This window comes from Salarias fasciatus, chromosome 5, assembly GCF_902148845.1.
Source record: "Salarias fasciatus chromosome 5, fSalaFa1.1, whole genome shotgun sequence".
Classification (NCBI taxonomy): Eukaryota; Metazoa; Chordata; class Actinopteri; order Blenniiformes; family Blenniidae; genus Salarias; species Salarias fasciatus.
The window spans coordinates 13,233,569-13,260,613 of NC_043749.1; the positions used below are offsets into that span (position 1 = coordinate 13,233,569).

The 27,045-nt window shown below is 41.5% G+C and overlaps 3 protein-coding genes across 4 annotated transcripts; 2 read left to right on the forward strand and 1 right to left on the reverse strand.

Moving 5' to 3' along the window:
• Positions 1 to 8,435: 8,435 nt before the first annotated feature.
• On the reverse strand, positions 8,436 to 11,432 carry LOC115388076 (fibroleukin). Its single transcript, XM_030091009.1, has 6 exons — positions 11,352 to 11,432; positions 10,544 to 10,739; positions 10,063 to 10,140; positions 9,868 to 9,980; positions 9,468 to 9,730; positions 8,436 to 8,902 (listed from the first exon to the last, which is right to left on the reverse strand). The coding sequence occupies exons 1-6, from the start codon at positions 11,430 to 11,432 to the stop codon at positions 8,560 to 8,562; spliced, it is 1,074 nt and encodes a 357-aa protein (XP_029946869.1). The 3' UTR covers positions 8,436 to 8,559.
• A 3,508-nt stretch (positions 11,433 to 14,940) lies between these two features.
• On the forward strand, positions 14,941 to 23,711 carry LOC115388647 (ras-related protein rab7-like). 2 transcript variants are annotated; one of them, XM_030091869.1, is made up of 6 exons: positions 14,941 to 15,266; positions 19,003 to 19,065; positions 21,073 to 21,199; positions 21,316 to 21,534; positions 21,935 to 22,063; positions 22,155 to 23,711. In XM_030091869.1, the coding sequence occupies exons 2-6, from the start codon at positions 19,013 to 19,015 to the stop codon at positions 22,248 to 22,250; spliced, it is 624 nt and encodes a 207-aa protein (XP_029947729.1). In that variant the 5' UTR covers positions 14,941 to 15,266; positions 19,003 to 19,012; the 3' UTR covers positions 22,251 to 23,711. The 2 variants fall into 2 exon arrangements, with proteins under 2 accessions (XP_029947729.1, XP_029947730.1); XM_030091870.1 differs by having other exon boundaries at positions 14,941 to 15,074.
• A 734-nt stretch (positions 23,712 to 24,445) lies between these two features.
• Positions 24,446 to 26,780, forward strand: arpc4 (actin related protein 2/3 complex, subunit 4). Its single transcript, XM_030091206.1, has 6 exons — positions 24,446 to 24,543; positions 25,670 to 25,788; positions 25,886 to 25,997; positions 26,095 to 26,190; positions 26,405 to 26,575; positions 26,699 to 26,780. The coding sequence occupies exons 1-6, from the start codon at positions 24,541 to 24,543 to the stop codon at positions 26,702 to 26,704; spliced, it is 507 nt and encodes a 168-aa protein (XP_029947066.1). The 5' UTR covers positions 24,446 to 24,540; the 3' UTR covers positions 26,705 to 26,780.
• The last annotated feature ends 265 nt before the right edge of the window (positions 26,781 to 27,045 follow it).

Here is a 27,045-nt window from a genome sequence, read left to right on the forward strand (position 1 = left end):
TATCTATGGTTTAACCATGAGATGACCTTTGCTGACATGCTTTGATAGATGTATACCTTCACAATAAACAGCCTGTATTTTTCTTTTTAATTTCCTCATGTTTGCAGTGGACATTGATTTTCACTGTTCTTTTCTTTTTTCTTTTTAAAAACATCTTATGCTGTCAGTTTTTGTGGTATATCTGAAATCATTCACCTCATTTGTTTCCAGTGTTCAAATATTTAGTTTTCTTTGACTTGGGAACAAAGACATGTTGTGATTGACTGAATAATTTTGTTATTTCACCATTAATGATATGATGCAACATTTGACCATGCAGCAATAAAATCAAATCAAACTTTTCCTAACTGATGAGGTCAAATTGCAGTCTAATTAAGAAAACATTTCAACTAAAGAAGAAATAGCGATAAAAGATGGTTTTGTATGAGCTCAGTTTAGTATTTTGGTTGAAGTTTCATCTGTGAAGAGGTGAGCTCCAGCATCAGTGTGACTGATGAGGGTCATGTGCTGCCTCATGTCAGCGAGTTGAAAAAATACAGTGGAAATGAACAGATTTTTAGTGAGACTTTATTATTTATACGGCAGAAACTGTCTGTGCATTCAGACTGATGCGTTTTGCTTTGCTGATGGGCCTGTTAAGTCAATAATGAGCTATTTACAACCACATTTGTCTGACATTCATTAAGAGGACGATAAATTAAAACAAATGAACAAATAAAGCAAATTTTAAGGGCATTGATGAACAGATTATGTGTATAATTTATTAACGGAGCCAGCAAGCACACTGCATGCGTTGTTAAGTTTTGATATCACTCTAATTGCAAATTGTAATTATTTTACTGGTAGTTTTGTTTTATTTGTTTCAATAATGTTGTTGTCCATATTTGTGTCACTTCAATAGAAGTTCTGTAATTTGAGTTTATTTTCAATCCACCCCCCCCCCCCCCCCCCCAAAAAAAAAAAAGCAATTAAAACACCAATTAATGAAAGTAACCGTTTGTCGGTTAGTGAGTAATAAAGCTCAGAAACATGAAGTCATCCATCTCCCCTCTCTCTCCACTGAAGCCTCCTCTTCGAGCTTTGGGAGTTTCCTGTGAGAAATCTCTTTTCCTTCTATTTAAGAGGGATTTCAGTGAGTGAAGGATAAACTGCTCCAAAGCAGGAGGAATTATCAGGCCGACAGCGCCTCCTACAGGAGAGGAGCAGCTCTGCTCATCAGTCTCCTCCGTTCATGATGTGATTTTATCTGAAAACTGTGTTATCTGAGCGATTAGGATAAAACAAAGCAAACACTGCACATGTCTTTGATATGATAGGCACTTCTAGTTCTAATCACTGATAATTCAACTTTTTTCAAAATACTACATTAAAGGCTTGGATTTGTTAGTGTTGTCTTCCTTTTGAGCATTTCACCTTCCATCGTATGTACAGGTAGCTATCCATCTTATTTTCTTAATCAATCAACAGCATATAAAATTAATAGAATGAGCCCCAACAGGCATCCTGGACATGTTTACATTAAAGCCTGTGGGTAATATAATACATCATTTTAAACTTTTGTTTGTGTCTGTACTGTATTCCGGACTTTAGTCTAGAAAGAAAGACTGCTCTGAGTATAATGTCCCCACTTGATCTCAGACTTTGCCCAGTGTAGTCTTGAAAATGATCTTTTTAAAGTTATAACAGGTCAGAGGTTCGAGACTTTGCTTCCTGCCAAGAGAGCTGCAGGAAGTGAGAGTTTACAACACCTTGTCACAAACCACCTGTCAATCAATCTCTCTTTCACTGACGCTGTCTGGGGAGTTGTAGAATTCAAAACAACTTTTTTTTTTCTTAACTTGGGAGAGCCCATCAGTTTCTGGTGTCTTTATTTTGTCTGTGTGTGTATGTTTGTGTGTGTATATGTGTGTGCCTGCGTGTGTGTGTCTTTCTCATTTCATCTCTTTGCCGGATTTGAAACACAAGACTGATCTGTCTTCTAGCATCCACAATCAGCTTTCAAAGATTGTGATATTATTTTGGGTGAGTAGAATAGAATAGAATAGAATAAATAAAATAAAAAACTTATAAAGGAAAGTGGTCTGTCTGCCTGTTAGATGAAACATTTTTGAGGGAAAGCTTGTGTTGCTGAATCAGTTTTTGCCCTCATCTGAACAGATGCAGTCACCCAGGTGTGTGTGCGTGTGTGTGTGTGTGTGTGTGTGTGTGTGTGTGTGTGTGTGTGTGTGTGTGTGTGTGTGTGTGTGTGTGTGTGTGTGTTTGTATATACCTGCTTTGTTTCATGTTTTAGTTTGCATCTCTCAGCTCAGTATGTCTGATCCTCACTGATCTGTCTTGACTATAAATCCTGCAGTCTCTCCTCCTGAGGTGACACACACACAAAAACATCTGCTGCTTTGCGTAAGATGATTCTATAGAGCTAAACCATCCTACTATTCTCATACACACACACAGTTTTAAAAAAAAGCGAAAGCCTTGAGAGGACAGTAGAGTCATGAGGCTGCAGTAAGGAGATGTGAGAAAAAGCAACACAGAAGAGAAACAAAACTGACCATCAGCCACATCCTTTATTCTGCGACATTTGGGATTTTTCACACTCTCCATGGATACAAGAGGCAAAAAATGAAAACCCCAAATCAGATCAGTAAGTTTCAAATATTCAACCTTGTGTTTTATGTTTTGTGCGTATTGTCTGATCCACAGGTTGGTTACTCTTCATGTGCTTTCAGTGGGTATTATCAGGTTAGATAATCCTCTGATTCGAGAAAAAGGCTCGGCGCCTCCATCTCACTGCTTCTCCTGCTGTTTTCTTCCTCTCACCCTCCAGTCAGTGTGACAGTTGGGTGGATTATAATGAAAAGGCAGCTCCTGATGCTGCGAGAATAAGAAGAGCTGCTGGAGGAAAACAGCTTTGAAATATTATCTTATGATACTGAGATCATGTCAGGTTTCAACTCCTGTCAGCCATGGAAAGTCAAAGAACTACGTGAAGAAAAATGAGTTCAGTGCCGTTCTATCAGTGTACTCACACACCTGTGTACACTGCCATCATTAAATACGGAGGTTTAAACTCTCATTATAATCGTGTGAAGGCTGTTAAATGTATATGACCAGACCAATGATGACTCATCGAAACAAGATTTGGGAATTTCAGGTGGAAAAGGGATTCTTAATAATGTAAGATAGCAACACAAACAAAAATATAAATACTTTTTGTGCATTTCATGCACAAAACGTTTAAAAAGTGACTGAACGGAGCAAAGTCAGGAGGGCATCTTTCCCTGAGAAACGGCAGGAGTGTCTTGTTCTTGTCGATGTAAAGCAAACGGCATCAAAATGTGACATGTAAATGAGTGCACCTTGCCTTGGTTTCCTACCGTGATGAACTTACTAGAAGAGACTGAAGGCCACATGGTGACAGTGAGCAGATGGTCCCCGTCAATGGCCTTCACTGAGAATAATGTTTCAGAGTTCATGCTGTTTCAGATTTATGTTTGTAAAAGAAAAGAAATGACCTATTAATCTCGGTTTTAATTAAACTCAGTTGGATATTGATTACAGTTTTTGTAATCTAATCTAATCTAATCTAAAATCTCATCAGAATCAGGAAATACACATTTCACATATGAGATCTCAACCACTAAAAGCTTTCAGGAAAAAAAAAAAAAAAAACGATGATTATATATATTTCTGAGAAGGTTTGGAAAATATAATTAAGGCCTTTTAGGGTATTTATATTGTGTTCCTGGTTGAGTAAATGTACATACATAAATCTGCTGATAATACCATAAAAAAAGTGTTTCCTATGAACAAAAACTGGAGGTTCCTCTCCTTGTATTAAAAAAATCCAACATTAAACACTTTTATTAAACAACTTTAGAACTACATTGAAACAGATAGTGAAATGGTTATACAGTATTAGACAGCCAGTTATATTTCATATGTGAAAATCTGTTGCCTTAGCTAGTTTGTGAAACTTTTGCTGCTACTGGTTGAACTCGTCCACAACAAAATACTTTTAATAATGTAACATCTCTGTATTATATTCACAATCAACAAAGTAAAGCCTATTCTGTCTTCTCGCTTCCCGCCTGCAGAAGCTCTCAACCATCGCGTCTCTGTGCAGATTTAGATAGGAGATGCAGCGAGGCCTGCCACATGGCGCTCTCTGTGTCCTCCCTCCTCACCCCTCCTCACCCCTCCTCACCCCAGCTCCTCACCACATCAGGATACACTTGTTCTGGTGGATTCCGGTTTCAAACGGAACACTGCCTTGCTCTGGTTTTCTTTCAGGACCAGTATTAAAAGAAAGCGCATGCTGTCTCTCAGTGGCCCTGTGGTCAGGGAACGGGACCACTAACGGCCTGTTACACTCACGCACCTTTCAAACCTCACCCGCCCTGGCTTCCTCCAACACCCCACCTCCCCCAAGCCTTCCGCCCCTCCTCGACACCCTGACAGCTGCCGTGGACGTCCTCGTGACCCGGGAGGCGGATCTGGGAGCAACAAAAAAAAAAAAGGCCTTTTACTGCAGGTAACGCCGTCGTTCATCACGTCCTCCTGACTCTACTTTGAAATCACCAACCTCTGACTGAGCTGGAGGCAGGATCTACGTTTCTCATCAAAACTGTTACTATTATCACATGACCTCTGTCTTGGATTCTTTGAAAAAGCACCGGCTGCAGACACTCTGTGTCCTTTGACCTCTAACTTAAATTGTGGCGCCCCCAGTCACAACTTTGAGGGCCACAAGGGTGCAGTATTTTCCAGGATATTTGGACATGATGGCATGCACATGCATTCCCATTGTTGAGTTTTCAAATTATTTAAAGCAAACACGTTTAAAATAGAAATACATAAAGTACAACCAGAGTTCCCTTTTCTCTTTAGCACATCATTTTTAGCAATTGCCTGTCACCTTTTTGCTCACTGACCCTCACACAGCCAGACCGAGGTACAGTTTTTGTCTCTGGCAGGTCATTCTCACGCAGAACATCTAATATTAGCACACGTCCTATTTTCATCTGTCCCTGACATGTCTCTGCATTTTCTGTTAGGTTCTGAGGTTTTTTTTTTATGTGAAAAAGTTTTTTGAGGGTTTCCTCTTTGCAACATTGCCTCCTGCTGTTGATCAGGAGAAGCGGTAAAATCTTCCTGCAGTCTGGAGCAGTTAAACAGAGCCTCTCATCTTTGGACTGCACTTCTGTTACAGCTGAAAAAAAAACATTCACCTGTTGTATGAATCAGCTTGCTGAAATACTTCTTTGCAATGTGAACAGATTTCAGTTTTTCAGATCCTCTTTTGACATCGATTCATTGGATGCATGAAAACACCATTTTAGTTAAAGTAATGAGGTTTACACTGAGTTTCACGCTGCCATCGCACAATATTCTCAAAATTCAGATAGGAGAGAGACAAGATGATAAAAGAGGGTGATTAGCACAGAACGATAGTGGTTTTCATGAAGAGAGAGACCAAGGAGTGTCTTTGTTGCAGCAGCCACAATCTGATTTGTTTGCTATGCATTTTAAACCCCTGTGAACAACATTTCACAAAATGATTGATCGTTATCATTCATACAAAGATAAAACATCTTGCCTATCCCCAAATGAATCGCAATTCCTCATGCAGAAAGGTCAACGCACCACAATTAAAAAAACAAAAAACAAACCATGAGGCTTCACAGTTTCCAGCGACTCGTGCCTCCCAGAGATGAGTGTTATAGATCACAGGGGAACTTCCCCTGTAGGACTGCAGTATTTCTCAAAGGGATGTGCTAGCTAACCGCTGCCCGGCCGAGGCTTCCGGCCCTGGGGCAGCAGAGCCTCCCGGCACCCGTAACACCCTGCAGCACCACTACTATCACCCCACTCCAGACACCGTGCCAGGATACTGTGGTGACACAACCGTGAGCCTGTGTTCCTCCCTTGTCAATAAGACAGATGGATGCAGAGTGGAGAAGAGGATGAAAGAAGATGACATATCAATACTCCGTGGAGCTGAGAGACTGCAGAATCACAATGAAAGGAAGGGTGCAAAAAAATTTTCCAGATGTGAGACAGATGAGGAGATCATTCAAAGGAGAAAAAACACGCCACGAATATATAGAAAGGAGCCAAAAAGGTTCAATACTGATTTCTCTCCAGGCGTTCATTATTCAGACACGAGGGAGCACATCTGATGGGTTCAGTATTGCAGTGTGAAATGAATAAAAAAAATACATCTAGACTTAGCCCAACAGGTTTTTTTTCTGATTGTCGAAACTTCTGATTGTGCACATTTTACCCTTTAAGTTCAGCTGAAACTAAAAAAAAAACTCAGTGTCTCCTCTATGTTCAGGAGCCAGCAGGGGGCAGAACAGGGAGCCTTCTCTCTTTCAGCTTTCAACATGGCTTTGCTCTGTTTGAACACACACACACACACACACACACACACACACACACACACACACACACCACACACACCACACACACGATCTGCCCACCTCCTTAACTCATCACAAATCAAATGAGAAAGCTGATCTGTATAATGGCCTCCATGGCTGACTGATCTTCACTGCTTACAGTTAATCGCTTGTTGTACAGGTCTATGTGTAAAACTGAGAAAAGGGGAAAAACGCCATGTGGTTTGAAGACAATAATTGATTTTTTTACAACACGAGCCATGTATTATTTTCCATCTCCATTGTTTGTTTGTATGTTGCTGAAATCTGTTTACAAAATCAGAGTATTTAGATGATGGCGAGCGTGTTCCCTTAAGGCAAAGATGTCGAACTCCTTTTAGTTTAGGGAGGACCAAGGTGGTCTGAACTGGGATCAGTACAATGGGCAGCAGAAATACGTTTATAACACAAGATCCACCTCTGAAGTTCTCTCTCCATGCAAATGGAATCAATGAATGAATAAATACATGTACACGGTGAAAATGATCACGTTTCATATACCATCTAAAAATATGTTTTGAGCAATGTAGTATTTTCTTCAGCAAAGAAAGCAAGTAGCTTTCTTTCCTAAGGCTTTAGTAATGCAATCTGAAATCGTACTTACTGCAGCGGCTTGCTTCTGGGTAATGGAAGTAAAGTTCTGTTGCTTCTCAGAGATATCTGAAGCCATTAGCATGAAAGTTTTCAAAAACATACTCACAAGCTATACTAATGGAATTAGCATCCATCCATCTCTAGACACACTACACACACACACACACTTTTCACACCACTTAAACTACTCCGGGAGGAAACCACAGTACCTGAAGAAAACTCACAAAGACACCAAGAGAACTTACAAACTCCACTCAGAAACGCCTTTAAAGGTGTGAGATGATGTGAGCGCGCCACCCGCTGCACGTCAGAGCAGCCACGCCGGCCTGGAGCCTATTTAAAGGTCATGTGTGTTTTTTAGGGCTAAGGTCATAGTTACCTCAAAAAATGACTGTGGATCAGGTTAAGGGCGATTCAACACATCAGCGGTAAGGTCATCCAAAGACATGCAAGTCCTATAAGCGTGTGTGTGTGTGTGTGTGTGTGTGTGTGTGTGTGTGTGTGAGACCAAGTGTCATCCAGACAGCTCAGGTCTGAGTCTGTCTCTGACTGTTTAGATCAGAGCTCCTGCCGCTCCCTCAGTGCATTAATGCAGTCGGTTTGTTGCTTGCCTCTTGAAGAGACCGACATCTCACTGTGAACGCTGCTAAAACAGGTGGAAAGTTTTTCAAAAGCAGTGCGGCAGACAGCCGCTGACCATCCTGCCAGTCATCTGTCCAAGTCTCAGAAAAGATGTTGTGAAACACAGCCAGGGAGATTGAGTGGGCATTTTCATGTATTTGACATAAGCAAAGTGCTTGGAGGACTGTTTTGGAGAATGAAGGCAGAGTAAAGTGCTTCAAGAGGTTTGTGTCTCTGCTTCTGTTTGGTGTCAAAATGCTCATTTTTAGGTTTAAAGGTCAGGACCTGTGTTTTCACAGAAGATTTGTTTCTAATGTAGCCATCAGATCTCTGTGATCTGAAGCACATCAGTGAAAAGTGGCAGCTGCTGGAGTTCTTTGCAGAGATACGAGGACCTTTTAGACTCATCTGGCCTGAAAACACCACAGTTGCAGCCTGTATTTAAAGGGTAACAGAGCCTTCACATAATTTGAGATGGAACGAATCGCTCTCCAGTGTGAAGTGGGGGGCAGATTCTCGTTTGGTAAGTACACCCTTTGTAAAACCTGATCCATTTTTACTTTGCAATCAGTAATATATAAACAGACACACACCTCTCAAGACAGAACAAAACGTGGTTAATGTCTTTTTACCTTCCCAATATTTTAATTGGTGATTTCCTTCTCTTTCTGTCTCACGGTCATATTGTGAGACACACATGGCAAAAAGACAAAGTTTAAATTGAAACAGCATTTAAGCAATATTTATTGGACTTTTTAAAAATCCATTAGCTGCCATCTGCATGTTACTAGTAGGTCACATGAAGGCTTCTCTAAACGGAGTGAAACACAGTCAGTGAAAACAAGCTGCAGAGCAGTGCTGACAGTATGACTCCAGTGTACCGAGTGTGTTACTGTCATCTTTACTGTGTTCCCACAAAGTTCTTTGGTCTCGTCTTCATCTCCACGCTCTTGAAGGAGTAGCGTTCCCCAGTTCGCCCGTCGGTCAGGATGTACCAGGTGCCCCAGTAGATGCCATCGGTGATCCCGCTGTATCGCCCCCGGTAATACCGTCCATTCAGGTTGGCCGCCAGGCAGGCATCGAACCACCAGCCTGCACCGTAGTACTGACCACAGCTCCCAGACGCGTAGCGGTCGTGGTCGCGGTCAGCAGTGCTGAAGGGCCTCCCATCGTGGTTGTAACGTTTACTGTAGCTCATTGCGTTGCCCGCATCCCCAGAGTACTCTCGAGCCGTGAGACGATATCTGGAGAGCACAAAGAGCACAACCTATGTCAGTGTTGATTATTTTTTTTAATGTGGATTATGTAGCTTTAGTCTCAAAAAAAGGATTTTTGATTCCTCTAAATGTTGCAGAGCTCTTGTGTTTGATATTTTCAACAACCGTGGTGCAGTGGGTTCTTTATGTTCTAATTATATCGGACGCACAAAGTTACGTTCAAACTGGAATAAGATCAATGAATCGCCATTCAAAAAATGTTTTCTTAATACCAGTGAGTTGATATGGTTCCAAATTGTAAAACAAAACAATGAATTTACATTCAAATGTTTGAAGTATGAAACTGTCAGTAAGTTCAAACTATTTTTTCTATTAATTAAAAATAAAAAACTTTGCCCTTACTGTGGCTCTTGTAATAGTTTCTGACACATTTTGATCAAAACCTTATTAAAATTATTGTTTATGCAGATAAGGTTGTGAGCTTTCCCGTCGGTGCACTTGTTGGGACTTTTCCTCCAGCGCTCTGTTTAATCTCGGGCTAGCTTTAGTCATCCGTTCCATAGAGTGTGTACGTGTCTGCTGTACATTTCACCTCTGGGCCTCTGAGGCCACTTTGAAGTTGCTGTATGTCGCCTGGCGTCTCTGCTGGTGCCAGTCCTCCAGTTCAATGCGGAGCTGGTGCTGGCCGGTGGAGGTGAGCGCATGCAGAGCTGCATTGCCCAGCCAGTGTTCTCCCTGCAGACTGCCAAAGCCTTCCCGGTATTCTTGCCACGTTCTGTTGAAGTCCACCGAGCCGTCCTGCCGACTCTGGATCACCGTCCACCCGCCGCCCGCCGTCTCCATGTCACATTTAGCCTGAGACGAAACAATGACTCTGATATTATGAAGCCGTGAATTTACTGATCCACAGATGACGTGGTGATCTCTAAAATAGGAAGAGTGAGAATGAGGGTCTATCTGTGTGTTTTACGAGCGCGGTGAATCAAAAATACCTCCACCGCTGGTCCATGTAGGTCGGGCTGGATGGTGTAGATTCCATTCTCTTTGATGCCGTGCTTGTAAATCTCTGCACAGTCCTGAGGATGTAACCTCTCCAAGGGAGCAACTGAGACCCACACAGTGCATTTTTATTTTTATTCAGACAATCAGTCAGTTGCATTTGGTGCGATTCCTGCTCGTACCCTCACCTGTGGGTGGATATTGTGTGATGCTCTTCAGCAAAAGCAGCAGGTCTTTCTCCCCCTCTCTTCCCACCGCCACACTTTCTGTCAACCCCACAAAAAGATTAGCTTTATCAGTAGGACACATCACACTGTCATCAGGGCCTGAAAATAGATGCTTTGTCTTGATGCACCTCACAGAGGGCTTTTGTAAAAGCTCTTTGAAGCTTCGTGCAATATGTATGTGCACATGCACACACAGTTTTGCCAAGCTTCCCACAGCAGTTGAATTCCTATGCACTCACCTATGACCGACACTTAGCAGGCCTCATTGAGGTTCTGTTTACTATGTGTGGGGGAGTGACTGCCCTGGCATTTGTGCGCGTGCGTGTCTGTGCGTGCGTGCATGCATGTGTGTGTGTGTGTGTGTGTGTGTGTGTGTGTGTGTGTGTGTGTGTGTGTGTGCCTGTGTGTCTGTGTCAAAGGGATATAAATGTGTACTACTCACCCAGTCGCTTGGCCATCACCCCAAGGGCCTGACTGTGACAGTGGAGGTCACACTCTGTCAGCACAGCTGCCATTAAAGCCAGGATGGCCCCCAGAGAGCTGCTGTCCTGGCCCCCATGACTCCTGGGTGCCCCCGTTTCCTGGAGAGAGCGCATGCAGCGCTGCAGCTGAACCAGTCGGTCTTTCACACCTCCGCTCTGCAAGACAGTGACCTCAGGCAGGTACTTCTGCAAGACGATTTTCTCACTGATCGTAATAGTTCAACACTGTCAGATTGCCTTAATTATTAATACCCTAACATTGTCTTATTTAATGAATAAAGTGCATGTGCATAAACCTGCATTTCTGTTTGAATGAATATGTCATTGTCCTCCAGCTCCCGTCTGTGTCCCTCCCCCCGTCTCTTACACTTACATCAGACTTTGTAATCATGCCCCTGATGCACCTGTTGCCGCATGAGCTCATCACAACCATATGATGAGGACATTTTTAAAGTAGACCTAATTTTATCCCTTCTTTGATTGCAGGCGGCTATTACTCCGTGGCTTTTAGGTAGTGCCAAGTTTAGTGTCCCATGGGAAGGACCTGCTGGCATGTGCTTGACACTATCCTGCTAACTCCCCCTGGCACATGAGAATGCACAGCCAGAGATGTGGATCTGCTTCACCTTCTCTGTCTGTGTGTTGGAACCATCTGACTTGCTGAGTTAAATGTGGCATCATGCATTTGTTCCTACAATTACAGTTCAAGATGTCTACTTTGGAAACAATAAACCTCACTGAAGATGCGCTGTGCAGTATGTCACTTACCTTATGTTGAACCTGGGGAGAATCAGGTCCGGGCCCTGCTTTCTGAGGAGCATCTGAGATGGCTGGGAGTGAAGCCCCCATCATGCAGACACTTGTCCCTGTTTGACCTTCACAGGCTGAAGCACCCAGTCCGGCTCCAGTCCCCGGTGGGATGGGTGCAGCCACTAAACTGTCCCTGCAGGGAGGATGCATGCAGGCTGGAGATGCATCTGAGGACAGCAGCACTCCAATGTACAGTGGCAGCAGAGGAAGCATGCTCAGGGAGGCAAAGAGAGTCATGGGAAATACAAAGATGATGAGTTTTTTTCTTCCAGGTCCAGTTTCCTCCAAGCTGTTGTTGCGTTTTTGTTTGTGATTCCAGGCAATCTTCAGGTAAAAGTTCAGTTCAAATCTTTGTATTGGTCTTGTTTTCTACTCTGCGTGTTCCTGTCATGTCCTTTTTTTTTCTTCTTAATTTCCTCACCTTATTTGATTTGTCATCATCCTTTTTCTTCTGCTTGTTCTGAGTTAGTGAGGGTGCTCCCAGCTCAGATTCCTAGATAAATGCGGCACTCTTTGCTGTCTGACACGGACTAATGCACCCACCCCCTAATACCACATGCAAACAGACACACACACTCACACACACACGATCTGCCCACCTCCTTAACTCATCTCTTTCTCTCCTACCCTCCCACACAGCCACATTCAGAAATGCATGTTTACACACACACGCACGCGCTCACATACACACCTAGATGAACCTAAATCCCACTGTCCTGCGAATACATGCAGTGTAACAATTTAACATGTTTAAAAGTATGCCTCTCAAAAATAAATGAGCGATCTTTGTCGACCTTGACGTATTTCCGATCAGACTTTGACTTCTGTGGCACCTCTCACCCTAAACCACCGAGGTGTCAGAGTGTGTTTAGAAGAAACTCCTGCAGGATGCTTCAGATATGTGGCCTCCTCCTCTTGTGGATCATTTTTCTCACTCACATGCTTTTGTGTTGCTGTATTTGTGTTTACAAACTGAGTTCCAAAGAGGCCATAAAGACTGGACATTCAATAGGCACAAGAAGGCAGGAATTCCTCTATAAACACCAGAGCTGTCCCAGTCATCAGGATTGTGCTCAGGCACACTTCCAGTGCTGGGGAGAACAAACACACACATAGTAGACACATTTACACACGGCCACGGGATAGGACAAAATCAAGTTGAGTTCTCAGAGGCACAAAATCCATGTGAAACTGTAGCAGCACTGTGATCTTTAAGATGAAGATGCAAAAAAAACAAACAAACAAAAGATAAATTAAAAAACCAGCAGTCAGTTATGTGATAACAGTCACCACTTACTTCAGTTATTGGACTGTTATCGTATGATCCATACTAGAATATAAAATCTATTTTTTTTTTCCTTTCCAAACTAATGGCCACCATTATTTTCTTTATTCTTGTTATGTTTGAGTCGGCCACCTCTGGGAAAATAGTCCATACTTCTAGATTATGCTGTCTTACCACCAACAGCTTTTGCTAAGAATATGTGTATAATAAATAAGACGTTGCCTGTCAGTTGACAGAGTGACAATTTGCAGTATATCACAGTGCAGTCTTTTGCAATTCTTTCCTAATGTGACTGTCAATCAGGGTTTGGGATCCTGCTCACCCAGTCAAGGAGATCACTGCCCTCCAGTGGCGGTTTTTACTTACTGCCTCATAGGGTTGAAGGGTGCTGGAGCCAATCCCAGCTGAAGTCCAAAAGCAGATTACATCCTGGACAAGTCATCAGTCCATCACAGGGTAACACAGAGAGACAAACCGTTACACAAAAATTAAATAATCATAAGTTCAATACTTTTTGTGATTCATTTCAGAAAGAAAACCCCATATATGGTAGATTCATTACACATAGAATTAGTATATCAAGTCTTTATTTCTTGAAATTTGTATGGAGCTCATAGATAAAAAGTATTGTAGAAGATCTTTCTTCAATGCGATGTGGCATGGAGGCGATCATCCTGTAGCACTGCTCAGGTGCCCAGGTTACATTGACAGCAGCATTCAGGTCATCTGCATTGTCTGCCTGGGTCTGGCCATTCAAGCACACCAACACCACGGTCACCATGGTCTACCTTTGGCAGTGTGTGCAGGTGCCTCAAGCTGATGAAAAATTAAATCGGCATCTCCATGAAGCTTGTCAGCAGAAGGAAGCATGATGTGATCTAAAATTTCCTGCACAGACAGTGGACTTCAGTGAGCCAACACCAGCAGATGACATGGTGGCCCAAATCATCACTGACTGTGGAAACTTCACTCTGGACTTCAAGCAACACGGATTCTGAGGCTCTCCGCTCTTCCTCCAGACTCTAGGACTTGATATGCAAATGGCATACAAAGTTTACTTTCATCTGAAAAGAGGCCTTTGGACCACTGAACATCAGTCCAGTTTTTTTTTTTTTTTTTTTTCACTTTAGACGTAAGATGCTTCTGACTGTCTCTGGTTCATCAGTGGCTTGACACAAGAAAATTTATGTCTAGGATTCATCTGCGCAGAGTGGCTCTTGAATCTCCCCCAAATTCTTGACTGGATTTGCCTTGACAGTCCTCTCAAGGCTGAATTGATCCCTTCTGCTGGTGCACCTTTTCAAACCACATTTTTTTCATCCACTCAACTTTCTATTAATATGCTCGGACACAGCACTCTGTGAACAACCAGCTTCTTTAGCAATGACCTTTTGTGGCTTAGCCTCCTTGAAGAGGGTGACTGTCCTCTGGACGTCTGTCAAATAAGCAGTCTCCCCCAAGGTTTCTTGACCATTAAAGGCTCAAGAAACCTTTGCAGGTGTTGTGAGTTAATTAGCTGATTAAGGTGTGACACCATGACCTTCCAATATGGATCTTTTCCCAATATCCTTATTCTCTGAGACAACAAATTTGGTGGTTTTAGTATCTGTGAACTACAGCTATCCAAAGTCCAAGAAATAAATTATAGGAAGAATTATTCTATATGTCATGTATTTATATGATATATGCATGGTTTTTTTCATGATATTTACATTTTTTTAGGTGTGCCTGCACAGGGAATTTCCTGGAGTTAACTTAAAATGCAAGATTTTGAACTGTGGCAGGGAACCAGAGAACCCAGGAAAAAGCCACGAGAATAACATGCAAATTTCACAGAAATGGCCCCCAAGTCCAGACTGAAGTGAACTGTACTGTTTAAAGTGAAATTTTCTAATTACTAATTACTACAAGTCCTTGCCTCTATACGAGACATTCATAATAAACTGAACTTAAACATGAGAAGACATGCTCATTTCATCCTCTGAAGTCTCAGTGTCTCCACATGTTGTAAATATTCACATTTATCTGACCCACCTTACTGTTTGGCTGTCTACTAAGAAACTGCACTGTTAACAGGTACACCAGACTACATGTGGGGCTTTTCTGAGATCTAAATTTGAACAAAATATAAAGTTTGAACCCAAAAAAATAAGTGTCTTGTGTTCCTGTGTGCGTGCGTGCGTTGACATGCCCTGACTCGGATACAGCCTGTGATTGGTCAGCAGCCCGTGACGTAAGACGCAGGCGTTGTTTTGGAGGAGGAAGTGAAAGGGGAAGATAGAGCTGTGGGCAGAGGGTAGTTAGCAGGCTGCTCGGCGATCAAGCTTTCAAGCAAAGTGCCAAATTTCCACCGCAGTTGCTGATAAAGAGCCTCGCCAACTCAGGACACGTTTTTTGTGAGTGCTTTTGAAAAGGACAAGTCGTTTTTGTACGCTTTTGAAACTAGACATTGCCAAATCAGCGCCACTAGCCAGCGTAACGCCGAGTTAGCCGCTGACGCTAGCTGTCCTGAACAATAACAGCTAGTTAGCCCGCAGCCGGTCCGACACGATCAAGAAGTCTCCTCTCCGCTGTGCTACGAGATTAAAGTAAGTTTTTTTTCCAGGATGACAACACTGTGTTAACACACAGGATGTTTGCTGACTCATTAACGTGGCCGGTGTCTTATTATCCCCGCCGCCGTCACTGCTAATGGTGGTGCAGTGTTTTTTTTCGAGAAGCTGGCTGGTAAAAACAACGGCGGCCTGTGACTCCTCTGGGTCGCCTCCAGCCAGGAAGGAGAACCAGGAGTACATACCTAGCAGAGGAAAACCCTTTGGAAACTGTGAAATTGTCGACATTTTCAAATTAATTTAATACGCTCCGATCAGCTCAAACAACTGAGACTTCGAAACTCCACGTATATGAGTCTGTCTCGAGTTAATCAAACGTCAAAGGGTGCTTTGGTAACACGTCTCGACGCTGACAAGTCCATTTTCTGTCAGCAGGTCTCCCGGGCTGAGTGTTGCATGTCGCTGTGGCAGTGTTGCCAGGCAGACGTGACATGTCATGTGTTCGCCAGTGTTTGTTGCCTTTGTGACTCACAGGTCACGCAGGTACACGTCGCTCCCTTTGCTGCTTCTATTAAACGTGGATTTAATGATCCAGTGAAGTTGCACCGCATTATCAAACTGACAACAAGTAATGACAACAGCGTTTTGATGCTATTCAAACCATAAATTCCATCTTTGTTCCATTTGCTTTTACTTTTATTTAGTGGTAGCCGAGTCATGTCATGTCACTTTTCCTTTCTGTTGTAGATAAATCACATCTTTTACAGTGTGTAGCCTGAGATATGTCTCTGCCCTTTGGTTCTGTTTTAAATAATTGATTGCAATTGTTGGCAACTATTCCCTGAGAGAAAAGAGCTCATCTCGGGTTACTTGATATGAAGTGCTTTCTGAATACCCACCTGGTATTCTTCTCTTGGTGTCCTCGGCATGCCTGAGAATGTTTAACTCTTAAGAGTCCTTACTCTACATTGCAATGCATACCTTCCAGACAGTCCTCTGGGGGAAAAACATGAAGGTGATTTCCCAGGTGTGTCTGCGGTGTCATTGAGAAAGGGAGTTTTTGTTTTATCCATGTTTTCCATGGAATAACAATATGAATGTCTAATAAATGTTCCACCAAGTGTGTTTTCATGTTTTGTTTAAACTCTCTATTATTAAAACTAATCTTAAGGTCATTTAGTGCTTTATTTAGACTGACTTTTAACTCAAAAAGTTTGATAGAAATATCCTTCTAGAGCATTTGCTTGTCATGTGGAATATAGTTAACCAGCAGGCTAAACTGAGTGATGCTGGGTGATGTGAGCATTGAGCGTCTGAACTCTGCTTTCCAAATCTGTGTTTTGTTTTGTACAGAGTCTGTCTGTTGTGAGTTAATTTTCAATATCAGAGGTGATTTCCAGGTATGCCAGTGCAAACAAAATAAGTTGTCCTCTAGATGACAATTAATTAATTAAAAACTTCCAGTATTGGCAAATTGTGTTTGAGCTGTGCTCAGTTTTTAGTCATTGTGTCATTCCTCTTGTTTTTGTGCCAGGCAATTGCATAATGATGATTGGCCATCAAATGTATTATCCAACTGTGTGGCGAAGTCAGAATATTTATTTGAATGTTCTCTGTACAATAATGCTTACTTGTCTGGGGAATTGTATGGAATCGTCCTGTAATTACGAAATGAGAAATGGGCAAGTTAGTACTCTGTGCAGCAATAAACTAGCAGCATATTAAAGCCCTAATAGCTCAATAAAAACTTATTTGTGTGGCATTGAAACAGACAAATGAGCTGCTTATCACACATTAAGCACTATTCCAGCAGCTCTCATTTCAGAACAGTGAGTTCAGGTAAACAGTCATTCAGGTACTGTAAACTACATGAGGTCCAATCGCAGTCCTTAGTTCAACATGGTTCCTCAACTGTTATTTTTTTTTTTTTTTTTTTTTTTTTTTTTTTGTAATTGGCGATACAGTCTGAAGTCTACCAGGTAATGCATTGATTGGAATTTAGTTTCATGTCACTGTACTCGGCTGTTTATCAAAGCTCAAATGCTTATCTTGGCATCGTTTATGATCTTGTGACTATGGCCTGAACACACCTAGACGTCAGTTCACTCCTGTCAGCTGTTCTTTGCTTCAGTGTTTTTGTCAGTGGTGCGCCAAAGTTGCTCAGAAAGAAGGAATGCAAGTGTACTTTACAGGTACTGAAATGTTTGTTATTCCTTTAGTTGTCGGGGTTTTACGTGTGATTATCACAGTTGTGCTAGTAGTAACTGAGTATGTAGAAAAATCTGGTTGGGTCGGTGTATTGACTTGTCAACTACTTGTATAAATGTATGTTGCCCCTCATTAAAGCTAAAAAGGAAGTGGTCAGATTTTCAGTTGAACTGTTGTCTAACAGGTTTGTGTGCTCTACTTATAACACTTATCACTTGCTCATGTAAATAAGGGCAGATGTGTTGTAATTTTGCCAATGAGAACAAAATGTGGCACACAGATTGGTACTTTATTGTCCATATCTATATGAGACCATCATTAATACCAGCATCTGCTCATGTGCAGGGTGATTTATTTGGAAAGTTTGTTTTTTTTTGTTTGTTTTTTTCCTGGTAATATTTTGTTATATGTGACACTTTGAGTCACATTTATTGTCGGGAAGGTGCTATGTGAACAAAAACTGACCACATCCAGTGTTCTCACCGAAGGCATGTGCACTGGCAGTAGATTTATCGAGGTCTGTCAATAACAGCGTGATGACGGCTCACAGAGCAAAGGTGTGAGAAACTGTACAACAGTCTCTTATGAAACCACTTCATTTTACTCTACCTTTCCTGTTTGTGCAAATATAGGTTAACAGATAACACTTATAGCTGAAAAATATTTCGTTGCCGCACACTGTATTTTATTATCAAGGTTTCGTTCAGAAAAGGTAGAGTCAACACTGTTTTAGTTTGCCCAAAAATGAAGGCAGGAGACGGCGTGACGCTTATCCACATGGACCAAAGCAGTAGAGGAGAGCAAGAATGTGGTCGTATATTGTTCCTCTATAAGTAACAAAGCAGTCCTGCTTTGCATTGAGAAAACCAACCACAAAGTGGTTTTATGTAATCATAGGAATTAGTATGATGAAATGCTTTCATTTGTACAGTCATTCCTGAACGTACATATCTTTCAGATTTCTTTTTGACAATTAGTAGAAACGATGCATGTTGCTGCGCAGTGGAATGCATTTAGAGTGAAGAAATTACAGATTGCGCACCACTCAAAGGATTCTGCTGTTGCTCAAAGTAATAGAAGACACGGTCTTTTGAATTGGTGTTATGTTTTATTAACTGCTGTAGTGTGTTTTCAGCCATGCCGCATTTCAGTACCTCATGTGAAAGAAGCATTTGTAGTAGTAATAGTAGTAGTATGTGGACAGTGATGTCAGGCGCGTCCTTCATTTTGGGCCGTAAGGAGAAGTCGGTTATCATGGAGGTAACTTCCCATGTTTGAGAGAGAGAATGATGTGTTCCTCGTGATTTGCCCAACAGCTTAGAAAGCACATGACTGGAATAAATGGCATTCAATTCTGATTGGTCCAGGGGCTTGAAACGCAACACACAAATTTGTTGAGTAATTTTTTCCAATCGGCCGGTCTCCTTAGTAACATATTCAGTCATGTATTTTTTTTTAATGTACATCAACAATAGAAAACTAGTGAAAATGTTGTGACTGGTGATTAGCTGTCAGAAATGCTCCGAGCTCTGTTTGATCTTCTTCTTTTTTTTTCTTTCTGCAGCTGAAAAAAAATGACATCCAGGAAGAAAGTGCTCTTGAAAGTCATCATCCTTGGAGATTCTGGGTGAGTCACACAACATTGAGTACTTTTTTTTCCTACATGCTCAAATTAGCAGAGTGGAGTAGACAATCTGTGGCAATACCAGTAGTAAGTGTTTTGGTTGGGAACACAAACTAAATGCCACATTTTTTTTTATTTGGATTTAATTCCATGTTTTAAAACCTTTTTTAGTAACGTCCTTGTTAATGAACAAAACTGTTGTGCCCTCAGCTGTCTCGTGGCAGGGTCGAAATGCTTCTCCTTGTCAGCAAAGCTTCTGCATTTTCTGATTTACATTCAATATGAGCCTACCTAATGCTGCTTAATCACTATTATTTTCATTCTCTGCTCCATGTCATCTATGGAAAGTAATTGGCATCATCAATTATTAGGACTATTAAAAAGTCATTAGGTGTTTCACAGCTTTGTAAGAGATAAAGTTATGTATATAGACGCTCAGGCTCCATGATGAGGTGATCAGAGTCATAATTTAAAAATGACTGCCTCTGTTGTTACTGTGATAAGGGATTTAGTGCATTCCTTTTTAATCTGCCTGTAAAATCCCTTGATTGCATTTAGAGTCAGCTCTTGTGAGATGAGATGGCCCACTCACGGTAAATAAAGGAGTATAAAACTGGAATAATGTCTTCATTACTTTGGTGCATCACACAGGCCGTGGAATAAGTGAATGTGTCATTGCAGTTATTGGCAGAGTTTACGTTTCTCTTTTCTTCTCTTGAATTTTCTGTTGTGATGTATTTAAGGTTTTCTGTCTTTCTCACCATGAAATGAATTCTCATTAAATTCATGAATGACGTACAAAAAAGGTAGTGATTTTATTTCTGCAACATTTGTTAGTGCCTGTCTGTTTAAAAAAAAACGTATTCTCATGACCACATGATTGTTTTTCCCTATCCCTGCTAAATCAAATAATGTCTAAATTGGATGCTCTCAGGTTAGTGATAATCTTGTTCTTAAAGTGGCGGTTTGTTTGTGCATAGTCACTGCAAATTTAGGAAATGATCACTTACTTCATTCAACTGGTGCATTCCAGAAAGAAACGGTCGGGGCCAATTTTGAATGATCAGAAGTTGAATTTCTCTTATTTTACTAGCACTAGTACTAGAAAGCCCTCTAGCCTGGGCATGTTCTTGATATAATCGTCAGCAGGTTCAGTCACTGCAGGGTGAGCAGCAGGGTGGACTGAAGAACAGACACAAGAAATGTCCACTTGGATCAGTGGTGCTTCAAGTGTTAACAGAAACAAAACCGAAAAGCTGATATATTGCGTTGACAGTGCTGTAAAAATGTTGCTCAAGACACAGGGATTCCCCTGCAAGTTGCAGGAACAGTCCAACCATTTAGACCACAATGTTGCTGATGAGGGACTGAGGCTTCAACCAGGTTAAAAAAAAAAAAGTGTCACTACTTCAAAAACCTGTGTGAGAAGAGCGGTTTGCAGTCAGTGTGACAGATGTGCCGCCGTTTATAGAGTCCGACCAGACGCCATGTTGGCAGAGCAGTGAAAGTGGTAATAGATGTGGAAAAACAGCTTCGCCATGGAAATCTCATTTAGAGGCAAGAATCCATATTGCAAGATGCATTTACTCAAAATGAGATTAGCAATGATGAACGCGCGCTTAAAAGTAAATCTCTTCATTGAAGGAAGGTGTGATCGCGCTTATCAGATTTGAATCTATTAAGGCTCATTTCCTCTGTTAATGCAGTTCATATGTAGACGTCTGAACACTGCCAGCCACTGTCTGAAGCCTGCTTGTTGGTTTAGCATTAAACACTTCATCAACATTCAAATGGCAATTTTCAGTTTGCTTTCAAATGAACTTGTATAAGAATTCAATGAACGTTTGATCACAGCCCAGACAGCAAAACGAGAGACTGCACCGTTGTTGATGCTGTCTGTCTTTTAAAGCATTCAGAGTGAAAAGTGTCTTTCCACTGTCCCTCTCTTTAATAAATGAAGTTAAAGACAGACGGGTCACTGTTATCCCACCTTGTGTCTTTGTCCTGCAGTGTGGGGAAGACCTCCCTCATGAACCAGTATGTGAACAAGAAGTTTAGCAACCAGTACAAAGCGACAATAGGAGCAGACTTCCTCACCAAGGAGGTGATGGTGGATGACCGACTTGTTACAATGCAGGTGAGAAATAACCGCCTTTCATGAGGAGAATTGAAACTGTAAAAGTAATTTGGACAGTGAATATATTGAGTCTCAGTCGACATCTGTAATTCTTTTTCCCCTCATGCTTCATCTAGATCTGGGACACAGCTGGCCAGGAGAGGTTCCAGTCTTTGGGCGTGGCGTTCTACCGCGGAGCAGATTGCTGTGTGTTGGTGTTTGATGTGACTGCACCAAACACTTTCAAGACACTTGACAGCTGGAGGGATGAATTCCTGATCCAGGCCAGCCCCCGAGACCCGGAGAACTTCCCCTTTGTGGTGCTAGGCAACAAGATCGACCTGGAGAACAGACAGGTTAGCAGGAGTGTTTTCATTGCCAGGTGTCCCGGTCATTCATGCATTACCCACAGATGTGTTGCGCCCTGAGTGCTGCTGTTGTCCTTTTGAACACATTGCAAACTAAAGCCACTTTCTTTGGCTAGCGTGCATTAAATAGAACAACCCGGCACTTAGTGTTTTTATTTAATTAGCTGAAAATGTGTCTTTGATAAAGAGCTGCAGCTACTTTTCTGCGGCCAGCAAAGAGCTTGACTCACTTTTGTGGCGTTTGTTGCCGTCTCTGAATATCAGATAGAAATTGTGTGATATTACTTTAGTCTGATTTGAACAGAGCAAATCCAATGTAAAGCCCTCTTTTACTTTTCCATTCATGTGCAGCTGGTTTGTTCACGTGTCTCTTCCACTGCCTTCTCAGGTGACCACCAAAAGGGCTCAGGCTTGGTGTCATAGCAAGAACAACATCCCCTACTTTGAGACCAGCGCCAAAGAAGCAATCAATGTAGAACAGGCATTCCAGACAATTGCACGTAACGCTCTCAAACAGGTGAGCTCCGGTTTCAAATGGAAAGTCTGGTGATGTGCGAAGCGGCCGTTATTCAACCATCCACTCATTGTTCTCTCCCAATGTGCCGCAGGAGACAGAGGTGGAGTTGTATAATGAATTTCCAGAGCCCATTAAGCTGGACAGGAACGACAGAGCCAAACCTTCTGCAGAAAGCTGCAGCTGCTAAGGGACAACTTGGACCGTCTTCTCTCTTGGCTTTCTGAAACACCCTGTCACGAGTCCCGTCACATCACCCTCACACACCCGGGGAACGGACTTCCCTTCTGGTCTTCCTCCTTCAAGCCACTGTTCATTCCTTTCAGCGAGACCGGCCCCTCACGCAGCACGCTGCACACGGATGTATCCCACCCCCACTTACTACACAAAATAATACACTTGTGCGCTCTCAAACTACGCTGACAAATCGCTTGTTCCCCCTCCAAAGATCACATGAGAAAAGAATGACGGCCCTTCTGCCCTGATGTGCTAATGAGTGATCTGTCCTCGTCACCTATTTGTCCAACTGTGGCCCTCCGACTCTCACACTTAAGAGGCACAATAGAGCCGTGTTCAGAGCGCAGAAGTGTTGCTCTGTAATCTGAGATGATAGCTAATGTCAGCATCCCAAGTATCCTATCCTTTGTTTTTGTTTTGTTTTTTTTTTTTGCTTTCTTTTGCCTGTCAAAATAATCTAGTTCAACTATAAAAATCTATATGAATATATAATTTTAGAATAATTTGGCTGATATCTCACACGCCAAACAGAAACACATACTTGTTTTGCACTTTTACTTTGTTTTTGCCTTCAAATGTTATAGTTTGGTTTAGTTGTTCATTCATTGTAAAAATAAATCAGTTCAATAATACTTAACAATTTCCCATCTGCTTGAGTGAAAGGGAACAGAAAGAAGGATAAACCTATCTGCTCTGCCCCTTTATATCGTATAATCAGATTATTCGAACATTGAAAACAAACAATTAGAGGGATGACTGATTTTTTGGGCACAGTCTGCTGCCACACACTCTTTGGCAAACTTCAAATTATATCTCCTCACTTGTTTTTCCTGTCAGATATCTGAGTCTTTCAAACACTTTGGTGATTGTATTGCCTTTTCCCTTCAAGATTGTGCATTAATGGGTTTATAACCGCCTCACACTGCAAGTGTTGTAAAGTAGACATGTAAAAACCGATAAAGCAGTTACAGTGTAAAATGTGGATTAATCCCTTGATATATTAATATTTGCTTTTTTTTTAATGTAACATTACTTGTACTGCTACTACTCCTGCTGTATGTGTTACATCCCTCATCAGACATCTTTCAGTGCTACAGAATCACAACATGCATCACCAACACAGCACACACATACACACCTTTCTGTCTTCAGACACATCTTTGTTATTGCTGTTCTCGCTATCTGCTTGTAGCTCAGGTTGGCTAAGTACTTAATATTTTTAACAGAATTTGCATCATGGTGTATAGATGGTAAAGGTAAGAAGGACTTAACTGAAATGGATGTTCACTCTTTCCATTTAAAGAATCTTGAACTATTTCCCTGGTATTACTCCTACTCCTTACAAAAAAAAAAATTACTGCAATGCCAACAATGTTAAAGAAAATTCAGACGTCAAATAAAACTCTTGAATATATCTCTGGTGTGATTTTTTTTTAATCTATTTTTGCTTAATTTTCAGTCGAGTACATTATTCCTTTCAACAAGAAATGTTATACTACTGAAATGTTTTTAATTTAATGTCTTTAATGTTTTAATGGTGGAACTTGTTTAGTGTGTACAAGAAGCTATAAAGGAGCTGGTAAAAAAAAACAACTTCCAAGCTGGTTTTCACAGACTTGACAAATCTTTCATAGGAAAGCCATACATTAATTTCTGCTGATCATCCCACAAGTGCATGTTCTATACAAACAGGACTGCTCATCTTCAGAGACCCAGCTGGGATCATAAGCAGAAACGGGGATACCTTCTTTCTTATACTGAGTAATTATGCTGATTTTGCATAATTTTTCAACCTCTTTGTGCACTTAAACAAGTTTAGTCAAGATTTAAGATGCCTGATTGTGGCATTATCGCCAAAGTGGTCTCATGTTACAATCACACATGGAAGCAGATCAACTGCAAGACTGTGAAGAGATCCTGTTTAAGTTGGAATTAACACCATATTTAGAACAATCTAGTTGGATAAGTCTTTGCTCAGCAAAAAGGCTATAATTCTTCTCCTTTTTCTTTTTTTCTTTTTTTCCTCGGCATGCTATTTTGTGAACATGGAAACTTATTTGTACTGAGTATTGTTTATTTAAGTGTAACCGAAGCATTTAGTCAGTATTTTTTGCAATCTATCATTTTGACAGCAGTGAACACGTCAGTGAGCGCGCGGCTCTTTATTTCCGGTATGCTCACTGAACGAGCGCGCGCACTCAGAAGCTGCTTCCTGCTTTAGCCGCCTCTCCTGATAACTAGCAATGGTAAGAGGATTTTGACATATTATGCTTTACTTATAACCATTTCACACCAAAGACGTGATAGACAGTGACTGTTACAGTCCGGGGACTTGAACGGAGGCCACGTAGAAAGACGCGGGCGATTTATTTCCCCTGGTCCAGTTTGAAGTAGACGTGTAGCTAGCATGCTAACGTTAGCTGGTTGGTTTGTGAGTCAAACTGGAGCTGATGGGCTTCATCACTGTCTCAGTCACCTCACACACACGGCTGCGGAATACCGTTACTACGACGTAAATATCTATAGGTCTATGTTGTTATTAATTGAAGTGGACCGTCCGGTTGAGTGACTGATGGTAGTGATGATGGAGGGCCAGATGTGACGTATGGGACTGCTGTCGTCATGGTGATGATGGTGGAAGACCAGATGTGACGTATGGAACTGCTGTTGTCATGGTGATGATGATGGATGTGAGGTGTGGAACTCCTCTCCTTAAATGTAAATATTAGGTGTTTCTACAGTGTTTTTTTTAGTAATGTATCAAAATAAAAGCTTATTTTTAACTTCTAAATATGATTGTCAACCATGGATAATCAGCAATTTCTGTAGACAGTTTGTTACCAAAAAGAATTCACACAAAAGGGGAAATGTGGATTCAGAATAGATCAAATGTCAGCTTCTCTTTCTCATTCTGAAGGATCTTTGAAACATTTTCAGGTGAAGGACCGATTTGATCACGTGAAATTGCCTCAAGACCAACAGCCCTCATTTTTTTTAAAATACTATTTTCTGCCCAAATGCATTATGCTGTAGTTGTTACATTGAATTGATGAAATAAAAACAGTAGATGATGGGGCTGGAATGTGATTAACTGAAAACACCGCTGAGTCTTAGGAGACAAAACTACTTGATATTTTGGTTGCGATGACCATCAGATAATCTGAAGCACAATCTGAAATATGGATTATATCTTTTCCTGTGATCTACTACTTTCACCATCACTCAGTCCACAGACTTCTGGTAATTATTCAGTCAGGTCTCCAAATCAGCCCTGTGGTTCCGTACTGCCATGAAGTGAAGAGAAAACAGGAAGAAGTGTGTGATAGTGAATTGTTCATTAGACATGATCCTCTGTCTTCTCCCTCCTCTCAGACTGCTACCTTACGCCCCTATCTGAACGCAGTGCGTGCCACGCTGCAGGCCGCCCTCTGCTTGGAGAATTTCTCCTCTCAGGTGGTGGAGAGACACAACAAGCCAGAGGTGGAAGTGAGGTGAGTCCAGCAGTGTGATGACACCTGAACCTCTGAGCTCCTGTGGACTTCATGTTGGTTTGCGAAACATTCACTGTCTGTGTTAACCTCCCAACAGGAGCAGTAAAGAATTGCTTCTCCAACCAGTAATCATCAGCCGTAATGAAAAGGAGAAGGTTCTGATCGAGGGCTCCATCAACTCAGTCCGAGTCAGCATTGCAGTCAAGCAGGTCGGTCAAGCTCTGTTTTGAGTCAGCAAGTATAATAATTAGCATTAAATGTCTAATATCAGTGCTGATGATCCCTTTTTTCATCCTGCTGAGGTAGGCAGATGAGATTGAGAAGATCTTGTGCCATAAATTCATGCGCTTCATGATGATGAGAGCGGAGAACTTCTTCATCTTGAGGAGAAAGCCAGTGGAGGTGGGTGCTCGAACACATCCTCAGGGATGGGAGGAGTGTTCTCATATACTCAAAGTAATGTGGAAGTAAAACGTTTTGCAAACTTTGAACAAAAATCTTCAAATTCACTGATATTTGTATTCAAGATCTCAAGTGGAAATGGATTTCATTTCTTGGATAATGTATTTTTTGCAATGATTTGACACGTTTCCACTGATCTGTCTTCATTTCTCAGGGTTACGACATCAGCTTTCTCATCACCAACTTCCACACAGAGCAGATGTACAAACATAAACTAGTGGACTTCGTCATTCATTTTATGGAAGAAATAGACAAGGAGATCAGCGAAATGAAGCTGTCTGTTAATGCTAGAGCTCGTATCGTCGCCGAGGAGTTCCTTAAAAATGTGAGTGGCACATTATATGTAAAATTAGTATTTATTTAACGTGGCCAGTAATTGGTTCATAATGAATCACGTCTTTCTTTGGAAGTTTTTGCAACTAAAATATTGTGTTTTTTTCTTTTGCAGTTCTGAGACAGAGAAAAAAAAAAATCCTGGAAATGTTCCATTGCAGTCTCGGCCGCCATGTCTGAGTGAGAGGAGGCAAACTGCTCAGCCAGGAGATGTCGAGAAGCAGACAATGTACAGGAGAGGATGTGCAGGCCAATGGGGATTTTCCCTTCAATTTTAAAATGTCGCTGTGCTCAGAAATATTGAGATTTGTACATATATAAGAAATATGCACACAATTAGACATTATTTTCTGCCTTTGGTAGCTTTCCTAACAGGATACTCTTCGATATAAATGAGCACAGGATAATGTGATGGATTTTTAAAAAAAAATAATTTAAATGTTTTTTTTTTTAAATAAAGAA

What these genes read in the sequence shown, in the direction of transcription:
- LOC115388076 (XM_030091009.1), bottom strand. Translation starts at nt 11,432, where the DNA reads ATGGGGGCTTCACTCCCAGCCATCTCAGATGCTCCTCAGAAAGCAGGG. An exon ending in CACACAATATCCACCCACAG is followed by an intron (nt 9,981 to 10,062) that starts GTGAGGGTACGA and finishes TGTGGGTCTCAG; the next exon opens with TTGCTCCCTTGGAGAGGTTA. An exon ending in GTGGCCTCAGAGGCCCAGAG is followed by an intron (nt 8,903 to 9,467) that starts GTGAAATGTACA and finishes TGTGCTCTCCAG; the next exon opens with ATATCGTCTCACGGCTCGAG.
- arpc4 (XM_030091206.1), top strand. An exon ending in AAGCCAGAGGTGGAAGTGAG is followed by an intron (nt 25,789 to 25,885) that starts GTGAGTCCAGCA and finishes ACCTCCCAACAG; the next exon opens with GAGCAGTAAAGAATTGCTTC. An exon ending in TCAGCATTGCAGTCAAGCAG is followed by an intron (nt 25,998 to 26,094) that starts GTCGGTCAAGCT and finishes CTGCTGAGGTAG; the next exon opens with GCAGATGAGATTGAGAAGAT.
- LOC115388647 (XM_030091869.1), top strand. Translation starts at nt 19,013, where the DNA reads ATGACATCCAGGAAGAAAGTGCTCTTGAAAGTCATCATCCTTGGAGAT. An exon ending in ATCATCCTTGGAGATTCTGG is followed by an intron (nt 19,066 to 21,072) that starts GTGAGTCACACA and finishes TTTGTCCTGCAG; the next exon opens with TGTGGGGAAGACCTCCCTCA. An exon ending in CACGTAACGCTCTCAAACAG is followed by an intron (nt 22,064 to 22,154) that starts GTGAGCTCCGGT and finishes AATGTGCCGCAG; the next exon opens with GAGACAGAGGTGGAGTTGTA.